The sequence below is a fragment of the Gossypium raimondii genome, chromosome 11 (assembly GCF_025698545.1).
Source record: "Gossypium raimondii isolate GPD5lz chromosome 11, ASM2569854v1, whole genome shotgun sequence".
In the NCBI taxonomy this organism is placed as follows: Eukaryota; Viridiplantae; Streptophyta; class Magnoliopsida; order Malvales; family Malvaceae; genus Gossypium; species Gossypium raimondii.
The window spans coordinates 910100-929381 of record NC_068575.1 but is presented as its reverse complement, the minus strand read 5'-3'; the positions used below and the strand labels follow the sequence as shown (position 1 = coordinate 929381).

The following is a 19282-nucleotide window of genomic DNA, read 5'->3' as shown; positions in this document are numbered from 1 at the left end:
AAGTTACATTTTAGTCACTTATATTATCACATTGTAATATTTTAGTTCTTGAGTTGTTAATTATTATTAACGGATTAACGGCAAACTGATGTAGTATGTCAAATCATAATTTCAAATAAAAGTTTTAAGTTAATTTATACGATCGGTCCCCATATTTTTTCGTTTTAAGTAATTTAATTTTTTTCTTTTATGTTATTTTAACTTTTTTTCTTTTTTTCACTCTCTTCTTCTTCCTCTGTTTTCTTCCTTCTCTATTTCTTTTTAATGTAATTTTCTATTTTTCCATTTGTTAAAACTAGTTCTTATACTTTATTTTTTGAACAAATTAAATTTTTCGAGTGAGGTGACCTTTTGGACTAGTTTTAATAATGAAAAACATAAAAGAATTACGTTAAAAGAAATGAAGAAGGAGAAAAACGATGGAAGAAGCGAAAAAGAGTTAAAAATATAAAAGAAAAAATTAAATTGCTCAAAATAAAAAAAATATAGGGACCAATCGTTAACTTTAACAATTAAATAGCATTTTTATGCATTTTGGTAGTTCAAATATCCAATTGAGTGCAAAAAAGGAGGCTTAATTGTTTTTTTAAGTTTAAATAATTTTAGTGCATTTTAAAAGTTCAAATACCCAATTGAGTAAAAATAATAATGACTTAATTTAAAAAAAAAGTTTGAGATTTTTTTTCTCCACATGAATATTTTATTTATTATCATATGATAAATATACCTCCGCGTTATTCTCAACTGTCTCAATTACTTACATTCTCTTTAATGCTCAAACTACCCAACTTTCTTCTTTTACCTAATTACCCTTTTTTTCTTTCTTTTTTCGAGTTAATTTCATCAAATATCTTTAAATTATCATTTAGATTCAGGGTAAACGTAAAAAAAAAATTAAAGAGTCAAAATTGAATTATAAATTTTGGGGTCAAAAGTAAATTTAACATTACACTATTTTATAATTTTATAAATTTTCAAAGGATTTTAAAAGTAAATTTACCATTTTGGAGTCAGATTCTAAACTAACCTTGAATTTCAAGACATTCTAAATAAGTCCTCAAAATATCGGTATGGTACTATCAATCAGATATTTTCTTCAATATAATCATTAGCTTAAGTGTTAAAAGCTAGTTCAAATTGACGTGGAACATATTTGAAAACATGTACATCAAATTGTAAACATGTGTATTATACCTACCACATAGATACCTGCTTTGATATGATAGGTTGAAAAAAACCAGTTTGACAATAAATTTTAAAAAATTACAATTTCAAAAAAAAAAAACACAAAATAATAATATAAATATTTGTTTTATAAACTAAGATAACAAAATTAATAACTTAAACTAAGTTTTTCAACGTATCTTTTACAGGTTCAATCAGTTTTATATACTAGTTCAATCCTTCTCCAGTTTTGTGATACCAGTTGAATAGTTGGACCATTGATTTTCAATTCAACTATCTTATCAGTTGGCTAGTCATTTTGGTTTTGGGTCAAATCGATCTTAATTCAATTACTTTAGATTTTAAAAACTTTTCAGTAATTAGGGTTTTCGAGTTACTTTTAGATACGGGTCATTTTATGTTCAAGCTTATTCAGTTTTAAGTTGTTTTAAGTGATTTGAATCATTTCAGATTGATTTAAAATGATACCAAATTTAAATAAATTTATATTTAAATCGATTCAAATTTAAGTTTAAATTATTAATTTATTACGACGAATCGAATCGAGTTTTTAAATTCGAAGGAAGGTCTAAATAAGGGATTTAATGTTTTAAATAGTGATTGTGGCAAAGTCCCGCAAACCAATTTAATTCAGGGTGATTGATTTTAGCCATTTATGCCCCCATTTTCTATTTCTAATTGCAACTAAACCTAACTGAGAACTGACTCACTGTGTCGATACCACTCGTAACATGGTGGGCCAAAACCTATATAAGAAGCACGTACACTTTTGTTTTAACCATCGAATATACGTTGGACATGATTACAATTTTTACACGATTGAATATGTAAAAATATGTAAAAAAAAAAAATTTTAAAAATGGGATAGGATCAAAACAAGGTCGAGATAAAAGGGCCAAACACACAGTAATGTTTTAAATTTATACGTGCAAATTGCATATGATAATCGTGTATGATGAGATTTGAGTTTATGTTTAATCGGTAACTATTAATTTTATATTTTATTTTATATTAGGATAAATATTAAATTTATTTGTGAATTTTGATTCGATGTGCAACTTGATATACAAACTTTGATTTTGTGCAATTATATATATGAAACTTTAATTGTTGTTACGTAACCAGGGGTAATTTTCATTTACCTTTAAAATTTATAAAAATTTAAACTAGCAAAGATAAAATTACACTTTGACCCCTAAATAAAAAAGATTTGATTTAATCTTTTAAAATTATAAATATATAGATATTAAAATGGTGAAATTGTATTTTTACGTTTAAAACATACAATTTAATTTCGACCTCCTAAAAAAATTTTGACTTCTCACCGATTTAAATTTACGTAAAATTTTATTTTGATTGAATCATACACATTTAAAAAAATGAATATATACATTTATTTTCATATTGGATTAATATAATTATTTGTATATGCAATAAATTAACATAAAAGGTGCTAGTTCGATGATGTTGTCAATGATTTCTAAAATTGAATCAAGTCAAAATTTTATGTATAAAATTACACAAAATCAAAGTTCACATATGACATTGCATATTAAATCAAAATTCAGGTATAATTTTAATATTTATCCCTTTATTATATTATTTTATAAAAGTATTTTTACTGTCGTGTCTCATTATACCCGTGTTTTAACTTTTGAAAAATCTTGCATTACATATTCATATCGTACTCATATTACGTATCCGTGTTCATATTTCTTAAGCCAAGAAGACAGCAAAACCTAACTTTTGTCTTGGGATATTTATGTAAAATTTCAGTAAATTATCGAGACAAGAAATCGATAATTGAGCCGGTTTATAATTAATTAGTAAATTTTAATTTTATGTTATTTTATTTAATTATTATTGAATTGATGATTGGATAATTTGACTACCGATCCGATTTTTAAAACATGGACTTGAAACAACATAATTTACTCGGAAATATAAATATATTCTCTCTCTTCATTTGTCTGATTAAAAAATTAAAATCTAATTAGTAAAGCTATCAATAAACTTACAGTAAATTCGAATATCTGACGTTTAAGCATTTGAAGATCTAATTTAACCAGACAAGCAAAGGACTAAATTCCTTTAACTAAAAGAAAAATGGACTTAATTTATAAAATTAAAAAGTACAGAGGCTGATATCATAATTAAACCATAAATCTCTAACTCTTTCTAGTTTTAATGGCGTGGAGAAAATCAAGCAAGACAGTGCTCTTGCAATTAGGGCATTTAGGGTCATCATTCTCTGACAGCATCACGTACATGAGGCACCTTGGGCACCCAACTAGCATCATGGGTGTCGCCGCCGCCACATCCGCCACAGTATCGGTGGTAGTTTCAACTTCATGCATCTGGTTAGTCTCTGACAGCACACATGAACTTGCAGGAGAAGAATTCTCCGTCGTCGTCAACGATTCCTCTGGGGGGTTAACCCTCGGTGGCGATAGGTTCAATTTCAACTCCAGCTTGGGACCATTTCCACCACTCATTTTTTTGTTTCTCTTAGAATTTTACGTATAAAAGTCAAACCTGAAATTAAACATAAAAATAAAAAGTTAGTGAAATTATCTATGTATGTATATATATAAAATCAAACTTGAATATATAAGAAAACCCAGAAGAAAAACTAGTGATTTTCAACATATATAACAAAAAAAACCATAAAAACAAAAACTTTTTTGACTAGTTTTCACTAGGGTTTACGTATAAAATCAAACTTGAAATGAAATATACAAGAAAACCCAGAAAAAAAAGAGTTATTTCGACATGATATAACCAAAAAAGGGGCCTTTTTTGATCATTTGATCTTAGGTTTAGGATTGAATTGTGTTGAAAATTTTGATACCTTGATGAAGAATCAAAGCTAGTGAGGTTGGTGAGTATGGGGGTATATTGAAGGGAACCAAAAAAAAGGAATACATATAAAGCTGGGAGAGAGATGGCTTTAAATGGAGTTTGAAAATAATTGGTTCAAGAAAGAATATATATATATATATATACATATATACACACATATATATTCAAATAGTATTAGGGTAATCTGATTTGGTGAGCAAAATCCAGAAATTTTGTTTGGAGGATGAAATAAATTCTAAAATTTTGAGGGTTGAAGCTAAAAATTTATTTTAAAAGGTTTTGGATTATAAAATTAATTTTAGAAGGGATTAAAAGTAAAATTAAAATTATTTATTTATTTACATTCGAGTTTCATTCAACCTTACGTAAAATCGACTGGATAACCTCTTCTAAATTTGGTAGCCTCCTCTCACCTAATGCCATGAAAATTATGCAAAAAAATAAAAATGGAAACCGGCAATAAATATTTTGTACCATGAAGAAGGAAAGCTGTACATTCATTACTTTATCTTATAGTGATATATATATATATATATATATATATATATATATATATATATATATATTCGAGTATCATGTAAATAATACATACCATGCAAAGTAAAGTTGTTTTACTGAAAAATATTAGATATAGTGATAAGATACATTACGTTATTAAAAGGAAAACTTATGTTTGAACTTTGAAAATGATATTATTAAGAAGGGCAATCACCAATGACGATTTTTAGAAAAACTTTTAGGAGGATTTGAAATTGAATTATAAATTTTGAGAGGTTAAAATAGACAATTTAACAAATTCTTGAAGGAGTTAAACTGTAATTTTCTATTTTAGGGGGAGGGACAGCCCTGCCTTTCCTTTACATTTTTCCCCAGCAATCATGAATTTCAAAAGTATTAGTCTTCGTAAACTATAAAACAAACATTAATGATACATTGGTCATTAAAAAAAAAAAAACCCCTCCAATAGCTTTTAGGATTAAATATTAAAATGGTACAAAGGTCGGGTCCTATTCACATATTAATAAAAGAACTAATTGCACCAAACATTCTTAAACTATGTCTCTCACTTTAAATTGGTCTCCAAATTTTAAAATGTTCGATTACATCCTCAAACTATTGGTGTTATATCAATCATTTGCTACCAATTGAAATCGTTAATTTAACCATTAAATAACATGTAAAATCTTATATGACATATAATTTAAAATGAAAATTAAAAGAAAGTAAAATATTGTCCCATAACTATAAAATTAAAACTAAAAATAAAATAAAATTGAAAATTTATTTTAAATTATATCACAATTAAATTAATGATTTAGTAATGGAAGAACCTTATTGATATAACATCAATGTTTTAAGAATGAAAATTTAAATTAATGGATCCATCAATCTTCCGGAAGAATTTTTAAAAGTTTGGGGACCAATTTAAACGGGTGTCGTAGTTTGGGGACGTCCGGTGAAATTAACTCTAACCATTTATGATAATATATTTTTTATTAAACAAGGTAATTAATTATTTATAATATCATGAAAGAAAATATTGAATCCAATGGTTAGAAAAATATTAGTATTTATAATTTTTTTGAAAGTAGAATTTATAGTCAAATCCTTCAACATCTTTATTTAGAAAATAATTATGAATTTCATTAAATAAAGAAAGAAAATAAGTATGAATAAATTCAACCCTTTTGAACATTGGTTAAAGCCTCTTTCCACAAAAAACAATAACATTGACCACCATATATTTTGATGCTTCAACCAATAACAATAATCTCTTAATTATCCATATTTTTATAATTTTATTATCAAATTTAAAAGTATAAAATTTAATTATTGGGTTTTGTTAATCTAGTATTTTATATTATATAAATTTGATTTTTAACATTCACCTTTTTTAAAAATTATTATGGATAAAATATGATAATATATTATAAAAATTCAATGAAGTAGTTTTAATATTTTTATAAAATTAAATTAATTAAAATTTTAAAATAATTGAGATCAATTTTTTTAAAAATTCAAAAATAAACAAAAATAAAATATTTATAAATATAATTTTAACATTGTCAATACATTATTTATAGACCCTTCCTACCACATCATCCATGTTATCTTTCCAATTATTTAATGACATTTCAGTAATTTTTTTATCCTAAACCTCAGATCTCGAACCATGAACTCAAAGATCAAAGTTCAGGAATTCGAATTTAAGGTTCAGGGTTCGTGTTTAAGGTTCAAAATTTTAGGTTTGGGGTTCTGAGTTCATTATAAAAAATTATCAAAATTATGTACCAATCACATAAAAAATTGCTGAAAAGAAACCATAAATAATGTAGTAAGACGATAATTATACCTTGAGTATATATTGTTTCTTTGTTTTGCTTACCCTTCAGCATTGAGAAAAGACAGTCTACCTAATTCGACCGACATATTTACTGAAACCAATATTCCTTTTTTCGGGGTTTTTTTTCTTTCATAATTTCATTTTCCGCATATCATAAACGCGAATTGAATCGAATGGTAAAAAATTTGATGATTTTAAAATAATATTATTGATTTAACTTTTATAATTTTCTAAATAAAAATTTCTTTTATTTAAAATTTAAATTTAACTCGATTTTAAATTTAATCGAGATATGAATATAAAGATACTATAAAAGGAAAAATTGTCACCTTTATATAATTGGTACCTTTCAATCAAGTATTGAGATTATGACGTAAAATTATTGCTACTCATTCCTCCATGCTTTGACAAATTTCAAAGGAAAAATTGAATTTGATTTTTGCTATTTAGAGAAATCTTTTGAAAATGAGATATGTATATTTAAATTTCACAAATGATATTAATAATTGTCACGTGTCATATTCTTTTTATATATTTAAATTTTGTTACAGATCTTACAATCACATGTCATTCTTTACGCCTTTGAGTCACTAATCATAAGTCAATCGGATATTAATTCAATTAAAAATGACTAAAATCTCGTTTATTTAAAAGGAAATAAAATTTATTTTAAGAGTATTTTTATCTTTTATATTGAATTTATAAACCCAAAATACATTTCAACCAAAACCTCATCTATAAATACATTTTAATATAAAAAATTATACCCGTAATATGTGTCATAATCAAATATTTGGATGTAAATTATTCTAGAAAAGAAAAAATGGACCTTCAAATAAAAAACAATAAGGGTATCAATAACGATAAGAGTAAAAAAATTATATTGCAAATATATTTATTTAAAATTTATATAAAATAAAATAAATTTTATATTAATTTTATATGAAAATATAAAAATAAAAGTATCTCCATAATAATATATATGTTTTTAGTATAAAATGTGGCTTAAACCGATAACAAAGATTAAAATTTTCATTGTGCTTGTTCTTCCCAAATTTTTTTCGAGGTTTGTACTCGAGTTCTTTACTTAAAAGTGCAATATGTATAATCACTGCCCTAATACTATATCATAAAAATATATATATTTTAAAAATATGTCTTGTTATTTATCCTTAAAATTTTACTAAAATAAATATTACAGAATTATTAAATATTATTTTCAAAATAATAAAAACTAATTTAAACATATTTTAATTAGCCATGTCTAAATACAAATAAATTTAAGTAAAATTTTAATATCATGTTTCAAGTCAAGTCAATTTAAACAAAGATGTATAATTTTAGCTTGGTATGGAGATTGGAAATGGAGGGACCTTATAAAAGTTGCTTATAATTGTAGTAATATAATTTTAAGTTAGGCATAAAATCATATTCCTCTACTTTAATGAATTTTGGTTAAGTTTGATATAAAAATTTTGACTTGGCATAATTATACATATGAAATCTGAATTGTGATTATAGATATACATAAAATTTTGATTTTGATTATTTATACACATTTAAAGAAATAAATACATATATTTATTTTCATATCGAATTAGTATAATTGATTGTGTATGCAATGCATCGACATAAATTAGTGCTAATTCCAAAATGTTATTAGTAATTTGTGAAAATCAAATCAAAATTTTATGTACAAAACCATATAAAGTCAAGATTCGTGTATAGTTTTTATATTTATCCCCAATTTAGTGATCATACTTAGCAATAATCCCACTCTATTTTCATACAACTTCTATTCATTTCACATATTCCTTCCATATGCAATCAAACAAGCTTCCCTTTTTGTGTCTTGGTTTCAACTAGACTTGCCAATTGGATGAATTCGGTTGATTTTGGGTTGGGATAATTTAGATAGAATCAATTCAAGTTTTAAAATTTTCGGTTTAATTTTGGATTCAAGTTGTTTGGGATTAAAGTCATTCAGATTTATGACTTTAGTTTTTCAAGTCAAGTCATTTAAATTCTAGCCATTTTGTATTATTTGTTCAAACCATTTTAAGTTTAGATCGTTTCCATTTCATGTTGCTTTTGTGTTTGAGTCAATTTGGGTTCGAGTAGAGTTTGATTGGATTGAGTTTCCAGGTTTGCATAACAAATGACATGTCTAGTTCCAACCACAAAATCACATTGAGAAGGACACTTTTATTCCATAACCCTATAAAGCGTATTAACTTAAAGCATCCATGAAATATTGACAAGAGATATTCAAAGAGTTGCATGTAATGTATTCTGACTTGTAAGTCAAGTAAATCAATGATCATTATGAAGCTACAAAGGAGGAGGAAAGAAAGAAATCAAGGTTTATGTACTTGCACATAGCAAGCAGTATTGTGATTCTATTGGCAGTGACCCAATAATGTTAGTCATCTAACATTGGCTGCTGCTCAATCTCACTTAAATGTTCACTCAAAGCAAATGCAGAGCCGTTACTAATCTCGGTTTCAGCCTTACACCATAGCAATTGTTCACGAAGATTCCTCACTTGCTCGTTCAGTTTCTGAATATTCCTTTCTTGAGAAAGTATGATCTGCGACAAAGTTGATAAAATATCACTCTGAACAGTCACTTAATACTAGGAGATGAAGATGATGTATGCCATCTTAAAACAACCGAGGAATTTCAGTTTAGTTCAAGCAACTACACCAGAAGGAAACAACAAATGCAGCCTCAAACAAAACAAATAAGTAAGATATAGGCAAATTGGGTCATATTGGGTTCAACGGACAATGGGAATGGATTAGCTGTTGGGTGGTTAGGGCACCCTATCGTGAACATTTTGTACAATGTATGCCTACCTTTTTTTTTTGAAACATTTATGGTTGTTTTGGTAGATGGGGAAGGACTTGCTTGCTAGGATGTCCCTTTTAGAAGGGCAGAATCTACGTATAGTGTCGAACAAGTAGGTGTAACTGTTGAGTTCCATGGTGGCAAACTCAACGGGGTGAGTTATAGCGATCCGGCTGTGAAAAATATACTAGACATGCTCAATTGGGAGAAATTTTAAACAATATGGCACTATTAGCATTATGTATATATCAAGGTATTTTTAAATGGAAACTAAGGCAATTTCAAACAATGTTGTAGAAGTCATATTAGGTGGGGAACTTAGGCAAACAAACTTCCAATAAGAGAATCATATATAAGGTACCTGCCAAAACAAATAGTAATTCAGAAGCATTTCTAGATTAAAGAAATAAATTGGTAAAAGCACCATGGAAGCCCTTGTACTAGGGAGTCAAATTGCATTTTTCCTCTATACATTAGATCAAAGAGCAAATTGGTCCTTTTTATTATTATTTAAATTTCATCCATTTCTAATGTTAAAAACTAGCATAGTTGATGGAATAACTAAATAGTTACATATGGCATGCCACGTGCACCTCATGCTGATGTACAAGAACCAACTTTTAATAGTAAAAATGGATGGAATTTTTAACTGAAGGACCAGTTTGTTCTTTGGTCTAATGTACCGGGACTAATTTGCCCATTTTTTAAGTAGAGAGGGCAAAACGCAATCCGACTCCTAGTACAAAGGCCTCCATGGTGCTTTTACCGAATAAATCCTACCTAACTTAAAATTTGATATTATTTGTGGCATTTGCAACAAAAAACACTCAAATATTTCACTTACTGCTTCTAAGTCAAGTGATAAACAGAATTAGAAGGTGGAAGGGGGCAAAACCTAAAGCAAAACCTTGCTACTTAAGGTTTCCACTTATGGAATTGCATCTGGGGAAATGAAATAAAAAATCAAGAAACTGAGACAGACCAAAACAGAGCTGTATGTCCAAAAGTGAGATGTACCAATTCATGATTCTTATCTACACAAAACACATTGACATTGGCTGGAAATATAGATATAAGCTATGTTGCTTGGACTCTATTTTTCTTGAAGTATATCTATTTGACACTCATGTCTCACGCATGGATATGGGAATATGACCTCTAAGGATCCTCAGCTTAAAAGAAATGGAAAACGTAAAAAGAATCTAACCATACTCGTACCGTTTGCAAGCATAAACTAAAAGGAATTTACCCAGTTAGAACCCCACAACAGTGAACTCGGATTAGTGGTGGCAAATGGCAACGCATTCATATTTAACCAGTGATCACTAGCTCAAAGCTTCTACAAATATTGTTCATTTTCTAAAAAGAATTAATTTTCTTTCCTTCCATTCTTTTACAGTAACAAGTAATTAATGAAAAGAAAATTATTATTTTTTCTTTCCATTTTCCATCTTTCCAACTAAGCCAATGAAATGAAAAATAAATATCCTATCTCCTACTTTCCTCCTTCAATTTTTCATCCTCTAATTTTCTTTCCACCCTACCAAATAAAGCCAAGAATGGAACACTAGAAAATAATCCAACTGAGCACAAATTAAAGTACTGAAATCTTCATCAAAATGACCAAAAAGATTTGAACCTTCATGGAAGTAATTTACTGTTTCACACCCTTCCTTTGAGTATATCAAATTAAGCTAATCGAACTAGAAAATCTATTCAACATTCTCAGAATCTAAAACCTCATATAATTCCAACCAGATCATCACACTGCAATCAACCCATAGAATTACCAATTCAAACAAGTCCATTTACAAGCCATTTTAATGAGAGTAATTAATCCACTAGTCTACATGCAAGAAAGATGAAAAAGAAAAAGCCATTTAAAATAGAAAACAAGCAAAAAAATCACTTCACTTGCTGTAAATTATACCCTTTGCAAGCCAACAAATTGGGGGAGGAGGAATTTGAATAAATTTGCAAATTAACAACAATTAACAATCTAATTCATGATTTTTTATTAAAAAAGATAAAGATATATATATAAAGAACAGATTGGGGGAAAGGCGAAACCTTTTCTTTGACGTATTCTTGGCGTTTGGAAAGAGATTGATCTTTGAGAGAAACAGTGGAAGTTGGCTCAATTTCTTCACCAAATTGCTGCTTCCATTCGAATTGAGAAGTGAGCATTACTATAAACACTATAAAAACTAGTAGCCATGGCCTCGACATCAAATTTATTTAACACCCAAATCTTGAATCTAATTTTTCCCCCTTTTTAATTTTTTGGAGATTTTTGAGAAATTGAAAAAAAGAAAGAAAAAATCTGTGAGCGAAGCGATTTTAGGCGAAGAACTTTGCTGGGGAAATAATAATAAGAGAGGGTTAATTTCACTTGAAGTCCCCAAATTCCGAGTTGGATTTTAAATTGATCCGAAATTTCAAAATATTTTAACCTCACCATTAACCGTTAACTTTAAGGTTAAATACCAACTCGAATCTAATGCAGAGTATGTTTATCAATATTCGTGAATTTGTTTGTAAACATTAAACAAAATAATATAAACAAACACAATTTAAAATAAATAAACTCAAATACAATTTTGAAATTATTAACGAATACAGATAGAACACGGATAAGTTAAACAATAAACAAACAAATATAAAAGAAGTTTATTAGTTCAAACTCGGTTCATTTACCATCCTTTTCTTTTAGAAATTATATTGTCGAAATTGAAATGGAGTGGAGCAAAATGTTCGATTCAAAAAATATTGGCGTTATTGGAGTAGAGTTTAAGCAACACAAGTTATCGGAATAGAAAATTTTATTCAAAGATTGAACACCAAACATAAATAATTGAGTGTAAAATCGTAATAAAAATCACTCATGTTTTAAATAAATAAATGAATCGAACCGAACTGAATCGAATCGAATCGAATCGAACCGAACCGAATTGAATATAAATTAAAAAAAAAATCTGATGAAATGAGTGTTTTTTTAATTGGAATGTAAGTAATCACATGTTGAGCGTTGGGAGTCTCCTGGATCGAAGCATAGAATTCATGCGACAGGAATGCATAATATAAACATGACGGGAATATCTGAGGGTGTTAAGACGTAAGGCTTTCGATTGTCATTGACAACGAAGTATTAGTAACGCTATACCCTCCATCAACCACTAAATTAACGCCGCTCAAATATTGTGACTCGTCGCTAGCTAAATACAACGCCGCCGCCGCCACATCTTCCACCGTCAAAACCTTCCCTTTCAAGTTCGCTGCTTTAGAAGCCAAGCTTTCCACTGCTTCTTTCTCCACCCCCATGGCTTTCGTTAACATTGGCGTCGCCACCATATGCGGTGAAATGCAGTTGACCCTAATCCCATATTGTCCCAACTCAACACACAAACTCTTGGCCAATCCCACCACCGCATGCTTCGACGCCACGTACGAATGCCCGGCAAAACCAGCCCACACCGACAACGAACTGGCGGTGAAAAGAATGCATCCATTCTTGGCCGGGATCATAACCCTAGAGGCATGTTTGGCACCCAAAAATCCGCCAAATACATTGGTATCCATAACTTTCTTGAAATCTTCATTGCTTGTATCCACTATATCGGTCGCCAAATTGCCTACTCCAGCATTATTAAGCATGATGTCGAGCTTCCCGTACTTTGAAACAGCTAAATGCACTGCATTTCGAACATCTGAATCACAAGTAACATCACAATGAACATAAGAAATTATTCCATGGCCGCCAAGTTGTTCGCAGATTGAGCTTCCGAGATCATCGTGAATGTCCGCAATGACAACTTTGGCTCCATGTTGAACGAAAAGCCTCGCCGTGCTCTCGCCAATTCCACTGGCTCCCCCTGTTATCAAGGCCACTTTACCTTCTAGCCTATAAAAAATCATCAAATTGATTACTCGGCCTCAGGTATGGTTGTCGAGATACGAATGCATTTGACATGAACTCTAAGCTTTTTGGTTAAATTTTGCTCTTAGTCCCTTTACCATACATAAGTTATAGATTTAATCCCTAAATTTTAATATAGCTCTTTTTAGTCCATATAATTTTTGAATTTTAAAATTTCAGTCTTGATCAGATGTTAGCCGTTAAATTCATTAATAAGTTCTAGTATTTAACTATATGCGTAATGCATTAATTGCAAAACATCTGATTAATGGATTTAACTATTGTCGTTTATGTCAATAAAAATTGAAAAATTCAAACATATAAGGACTAAGAATGATCCAACTAGAGAACATAAACTAAATCTATAACTTTACGTATAATACATGACTAATTGCAGAATTTAACCAAGCAAATCTAATTGCTATGATTTGGGCTAAGACTAAAATTTTAAAATTCAAAAGTATATGAATTAAATTTGACAAATTTAAAAATACATGGACTAAATACATAATTTACGCATAGTAAAGAGATTAATAGTAAAATTTAACCAAAAATTTCATATACTAACCAAGACGTATACACAACTTACGCATAGTGATCTTACAAATCTTTATCTCGAGGAAAATAAAACCGTCAGTAAATCTCAATTTTTAGTGACAAACGAATCTAAACCGACGAAAAAATACCTTGACTATAAGGTAATGAGGTTTTATCGATCGAGGAAAAAACTTATAATGATGATAGAATAACAAATTTTTCATGGCTTAAAGTAATATCGATGTTGATTGAGTCTTAACTCTATCATATTGTTATAACAATATGAATAGTATGGGTCTCCACATGTTTAAATGTAAAATATTCTCTAATTTAAAGATTTAGGCTCGTAATATCGATGAATTGACAATCAAGAGGACGAGACTGCTAGAATTTTACCTTTTTACAGAACCCATCTTTGCACTGAAGAAAAAACCCCTAGAATTTAGTTGCAGCAATTGCCTTTGTATTATGTTTTTGGACAATTTGATGATTAGGGTATTTATAGAAGAAAATAAAAATGAATTTAGTTTAACCAATGGCATACCCTTTTTGTAGCACATAGGTATATGCTTTAAAATATTATAGCTTAATATATTATTTGGTGCCTGAGTTTGACATTTTTCTTAATGTGATATATGTGTTATTTTTTGGTCCAATGCCGTACGCATATTTGACAAAATTATACATTTTGGTACTTCAAGGTAACAATGTTAAATTTTTAGTGTAATTTGGGATTTAAAGTTGATTTAATGAAAACTCATAATTAGTTAATAATATTAGTAATTAACTTTCATCAAATCAACTCTGAAACCCAAATTAAATCACATCCATCGATTGTATTTGACAAATAAAAGCGTGAAATGAAACAAATTCAATTTAACACTAAGTTTATTCTATTAGCAAAATCATGAGAATTTCAATCCTAATAGTTAATTTTATTAAATCAACCCTAAAACCCAAATTAAACACTAAAAGTTAACACTATTACTTTTAAATACCAAAATATATAATTTTATCAGATACATTGTATTGAACCAAAAATAACAAAATTACCCCACTAAAAAAAGTGGTCAAACTCAAATGATACATCAAGCTATAATATTTTAACTAATTTTAGTTGGAAAGTGGGATTAATTAATTAATACATGAGGTCATTATGTGCTTAAAAAAGAAAGTAGCTCATTGTTAATATCACCTTTATGGCATTGTAATCATCTATTTGGGTTTGAACATTAAGATGAGTTTTAATTGATATATCTTATAAAATAATTTGTGTGTTTTATTGTATTCATATGATTTTACGTATTAATAATTCGTGTATTTGTGTTGTATTTTTATAACAATTGAGGTATCGGTTCGGAGGTGAAGTATAAAAAATTTTGGGGTGAAATTAAGTTGTATAATTTTGTAAGAGTTAAAATATAAATTAACTATTTTAGTAGTTTATATCTTTATAAATTTTAAAGGATTAAATTAAAATTTTATTATTTTAAGGAATCAAATTATAAAAACTTAAAATTTTATAAATTTCAAATGGCCAAAAAATTGAATTTCTCATTTAAGGGGTGGGGAGGAGTTGGACCCTATGATAATGTCGAGACTTTAAAAAATCTAAGATCTCAAGTTTGAATGGCCATAAATAAATGTATGAGTTCTCGTGTTTGTATCATTTTTTTTTATGAATTACAGTAACAAGGTAAAGCCTAAATAATAAACGCGACTCGAACCTAGGCCAAACCTGAGACAGTGAACACCCTTGACCATTTTTTTTATTTCTTAATATAATTGCATTTTTTATAATTTAATTTTTATATTATGTAATTATATATCTTGTCCAAAATTATTAGGTCAAATGGAGTTGCCAACGGGCAAGGAAAAGCTTTGGCCCTATCTTTTAGCTCTTTAAATAAATGAAAATTTTGCATTTTCAACCCCTCCAATAAATTAGTTAATCAATTTAAGTCATTTTAACATAAAAATTTTAACTTTGGCCCCTCTAGTTTTTTAAATTTTATCTCAACCCTTAAAATTCTGGTTTCGTTCCGAAACTGTCATACATGTCTATTGTTTTGAAATAATGATGTTTAATGTATTATATATTTAAAATTTGATACTTTACTAATTTATTTTATACAATCAAAGTATTTGTATTCAGGGCGAAGTTGGAAAATATTTTAGGAAGACCGAAATTAAATTGTAGTTTTACGATAGTAAAATGCAATTTTACCATTTGAAGAGTCTATATTTTATAATTTTAAAAGATTAAATTGAATTTTTATCATTTTAGGGACCAAATTATAATTATAATTTTATTAATTTAAAATTTTAAAATTATTGTAATGCTTGACGATTCTGAAATCGTGGAGGCTAAGATTATAATCAAAATTAATTGGTAAATAATTTAATGATAATGTTTAAGGATGATATTATAAATAATTAATTGGTAGATTTGGCCCAAAAGAAACGATAAGTTGAAATAATTAAATAAATATCAAGCTTTTAAGAAGAGAATGTATAGATACAATATCACATTTTATGTGTTTTATTCACTTCTTAAATTTTAAAACTTTTATAATTTAGCTAATCATGGTCGGATAATCTGTTCAGGTTTAAAAGTTCATTCGAAAAATGTGGGAGGTTTGGAAAAAATATAGATAAAAAAAATGGACTCAAACAAAAAACAAGACCCGTTTTTTAAATAGGCCAGGTTTCGCGTAAAATTTTTTGGGCTTAGACTTGGCCCAATTTTGCCTAAATTATTTTCTCTACTGTTATTTGTTGTTGTTTTGTTGTCATTTTGCTAATATGTTGCTACTATTTTGTTGTTATTATTTGGATATTGTATAACTCTTATTTTAGAGGTATTTGCTTGTTAAGTTCCAACTATCTTAGTGCTATTTTACAATAAAGACTTTTTAAATGTATTTTCAATTTGTTGGGAATAATTTATTTTTATGTTTTTAGATTATTTAATGTATAATATTTTTAAAATATATTTTTATATAAAAAAATTAATACGAGAAGGTCGGGTCGAGCTCGAGTTTAGCATTTTTTTACTTGGGTCGAACTTAGGTAAAATTTTAGGTCCATTTTTTGAGATTTGTTCGGACCTAGAAAATAGGCCTAAAATTTTACACCGGCTCGGTCTGACCTGTGATTAGGTCTAGTCTTGAGTATCCACACTTGAGACCTACCATGCGAGATTATATACATGGATCTCTGAGTTCCATGATATGAAGTTATTCAAATATGTATTTATATTTGTACTTTATACTAGTAACACTTTAAAAAAGCCATAATTAAATTGCGTAAGCATTAAATTTGTAGTGCCATATGATGACTTCTCTATGTCCGTTTTATCGTCTGTATTCAGGGTTTGTGACAACCCCTCCCAACAATATCGTCCTTAATATTCAATTTTACGCCTCCCTTAAAAGTGCAATGTGTTGTACTACTGTATTCAATACTTATTGGTTGATAATTTTTAAATTTATATATTATCGATATAATGGATCAATGTCTATTAATGACTAGAATAGCCTACCTTAGATACAAGTCCATCTGACAGAAAATGTCAAATATCGAAGAAGAAAGTTGTTTGAATTTTGATTTTCAGATTCGTGACGTTCAAAGTTACTTTATGAAAAAAGATACTGGACTGTAAAAGAAAAGGGGAAGGAGAACTAATTTGGATTTTAGAGTGTTTTTATTTTTACATTAACTAGTTGGTGACAAAAACAAAAAACAAAATTTAATAGTCGAGTCAACATTTTATAACTTTTCATGGTTAAGTGATCAAAAAAAGAAATTTATAATAGTTAGATGATCATTTTATAACTTTTTATAGTTAGATGACCCAAAAAATATTACTAATAGTTGAATCACTACCGGCAAATTTTGTCCTTTATTTTTTTCTAAATTTTATCTAAGGCCCAATCTATGATACAAAATTTTAAGCAAAGCCTTTACCAATTTAAAACAATGAAAGCCCATTTAACTTGACCCGACCCGACCCGACCCGAACCAAAATATCAAACGACAGCGTATAGACCGAAACAAAACGTCCAAATAAAAAACCCAAGCCAAGCCGTAAGAGTGACCACTTTTTTCTTTAAAGAAGAAAACGAAAACCAGATAAGAAATGGTGCTTTGGTCATATCCACCGACGGCGAAGCAACTAACAGTGACGATCGGTTTTTGCCTCACTGGAGCTTCGTTCATTGCCGCCGGAGCTTACCTTTCGTTTGTAAATATTGGTCCTCAACAAGAACGTGTTAAAGCTCGTAGCCAATACGTCAAAGACCGGCTTCGAAAGATGCTCGACGATTAATCGGCGCTCAAGAAGAAAGAAGATCCAAGATAGTAAGGGAAAAATAAAATCCTGGGTTTTTGTTTGATTTGTAAACGAAAAAAAGATTTGGTGATTTTTTACTTTACTAAACGGTAAATTTTAGTGGCGAATGAGACGAGTCCTCGTTTAAGTTTTCTCCTTATTGATTCATATATTTGTATATGGATTCAAATTAAATACGAAAATTTTGTTGTTTTTTTTTTATGTTTTTCAAAATTATATTGTCGATTAAGTTTTAGCGATGTAGTTTCGAGTTGTATTATCTTCGATTGAGAGAGGATATATATAATTAAAATGAATTAAATATAATTTTTTTCATAACTTAATTTTTTACTTAATCAGAGGGGACCAAGCTCTGCCTGCCCCTTCAAATTCACTGGTGATTGCATTTGATGCGTCACCTTGTATCACTGATATCAAATGCGAGTACTTTTGATGCCAAAGGAGGTTAAAAAGACACTAGTGTCTGTTCACTTTGTTTGGGCGGAAAGTCCTTCTCAAAGGCACAGCTGAACGGGCCCTTAGTGGAGCAGAGGAGCTGCGAGGGAGGACAGAGTATAGGAAGAAGGTATTGTAGGGGTTTCAGAGTGAGGTGTCAACATTATCCCCACCTTCGAGGTCAAAAGAATATTTAGATGGACTAGTCTTTCTTTCCTAGCCACACATTGGTCTCTTGACAAGTTGCTGGTCTTTTAAATTGTAAGATATGTAGACACCAAAGTGATAGATGTCTTGTCGGAATGACCTGTCTGAAGTATGTGACTTGCCTGTTCCCTACGGTATGGAGAAACGGTTTCAACGGCGGAAGAGGTATATTGGACGGAAAGAGATGGTTGTGGTGTTTTAGCGAAGGTGGTTTAATAGAACAAATGTGTGTAACAAGTACTTCAACTAAATAGGTAAAGTACTATAAAAATCCCTGGACTAAAAGTTAAAAATTTTTTTTTAGTCCCTTTTACTCAAAAAAATAAACAAATTAACCCTTATATTATAAATCAAAAAGTAAACTAAACCTTTTAGTTAAAATTTTTATCTATTTTATCGGTAAAATTAGCATGATTGACGAAATAATCAAATAATTACACTTTGACGTGTCACATGTATCTCATGTTGACATAAATAGACCAATTTTTAACAGAAAAATAAGTTTATCTTTTGATCTAACATATAGAAATTAATTTGCTAATATTTTAAATAGAGACAAAAAAATGCAATCCGACTCATAGTACATGGGCCG

General features: G+C 28.8%; 4 protein-coding genes across 4 annotated transcripts; 1 reads left to right on the top strand and 3 right to left on the bottom strand.

Moving 5' to 3' along the window:
* Positions 1-3353: 3353 nt before the first annotated feature.
* On the bottom strand, positions 3354-3680 carry LOC105761731 (protein GL2-INTERACTING REPRESSOR 1). The gene has a single exon (XM_012579624.2). The coding sequence runs from the start codon at positions 3678-3680 to the stop codon at positions 3354-3356; it is 327 nt and encodes a 108-aa protein (XP_012435078.1).
* Positions 3681-8656: 4976 nt separating this feature from the next.
* LOC105761730 (uncharacterized) lies at positions 8657-11583 on the bottom strand. Its single transcript, XM_012579623.2, has 2 exons — positions 11312-11583; positions 8657-8981 (listed from the first exon to the last, which is right to left on the bottom strand). The coding sequence occupies exons 1-2, from the start codon at positions 11468-11470 to the stop codon at positions 8814-8816; spliced, it is 327 nt and encodes a 108-aa protein (XP_012435077.1). The 5' UTR covers positions 11471-11583; the 3' UTR covers positions 8657-8813.
* A 634-nt stretch (positions 11584-12217) lies between these two features.
* Positions 12218-14209, bottom strand: LOC105761729 (short chain aldehyde dehydrogenase 1). Its single transcript, XM_012579622.2, has 2 exons — positions 14091-14209; positions 12218-13142 (listed from the first exon to the last, which is right to left on the bottom strand). Exons 1-2 carry the CDS (start codon positions 14105-14107, stop codon positions 12350-12352), a joined length of 810 nt encoding a protein of 269 aa, XP_012435076.1. The 5' UTR covers positions 14108-14209; the 3' UTR covers positions 12218-12349.
* A 3591-nt stretch (positions 14210-17800) lies between these two features.
* Positions 17801-18249, top strand: LOC105761732 (uncharacterized). The gene has a single exon (XM_012579626.2). The coding sequence runs from the start codon at positions 17836-17838 to the stop codon at positions 18022-18024; it is 189 nt and encodes a 62-aa protein (XP_012435080.1). The 5' UTR covers positions 17801-17835; the 3' UTR covers positions 18025-18249.
* The last annotated feature ends 1033 nt before the right edge of the window (positions 18250-19282 follow it).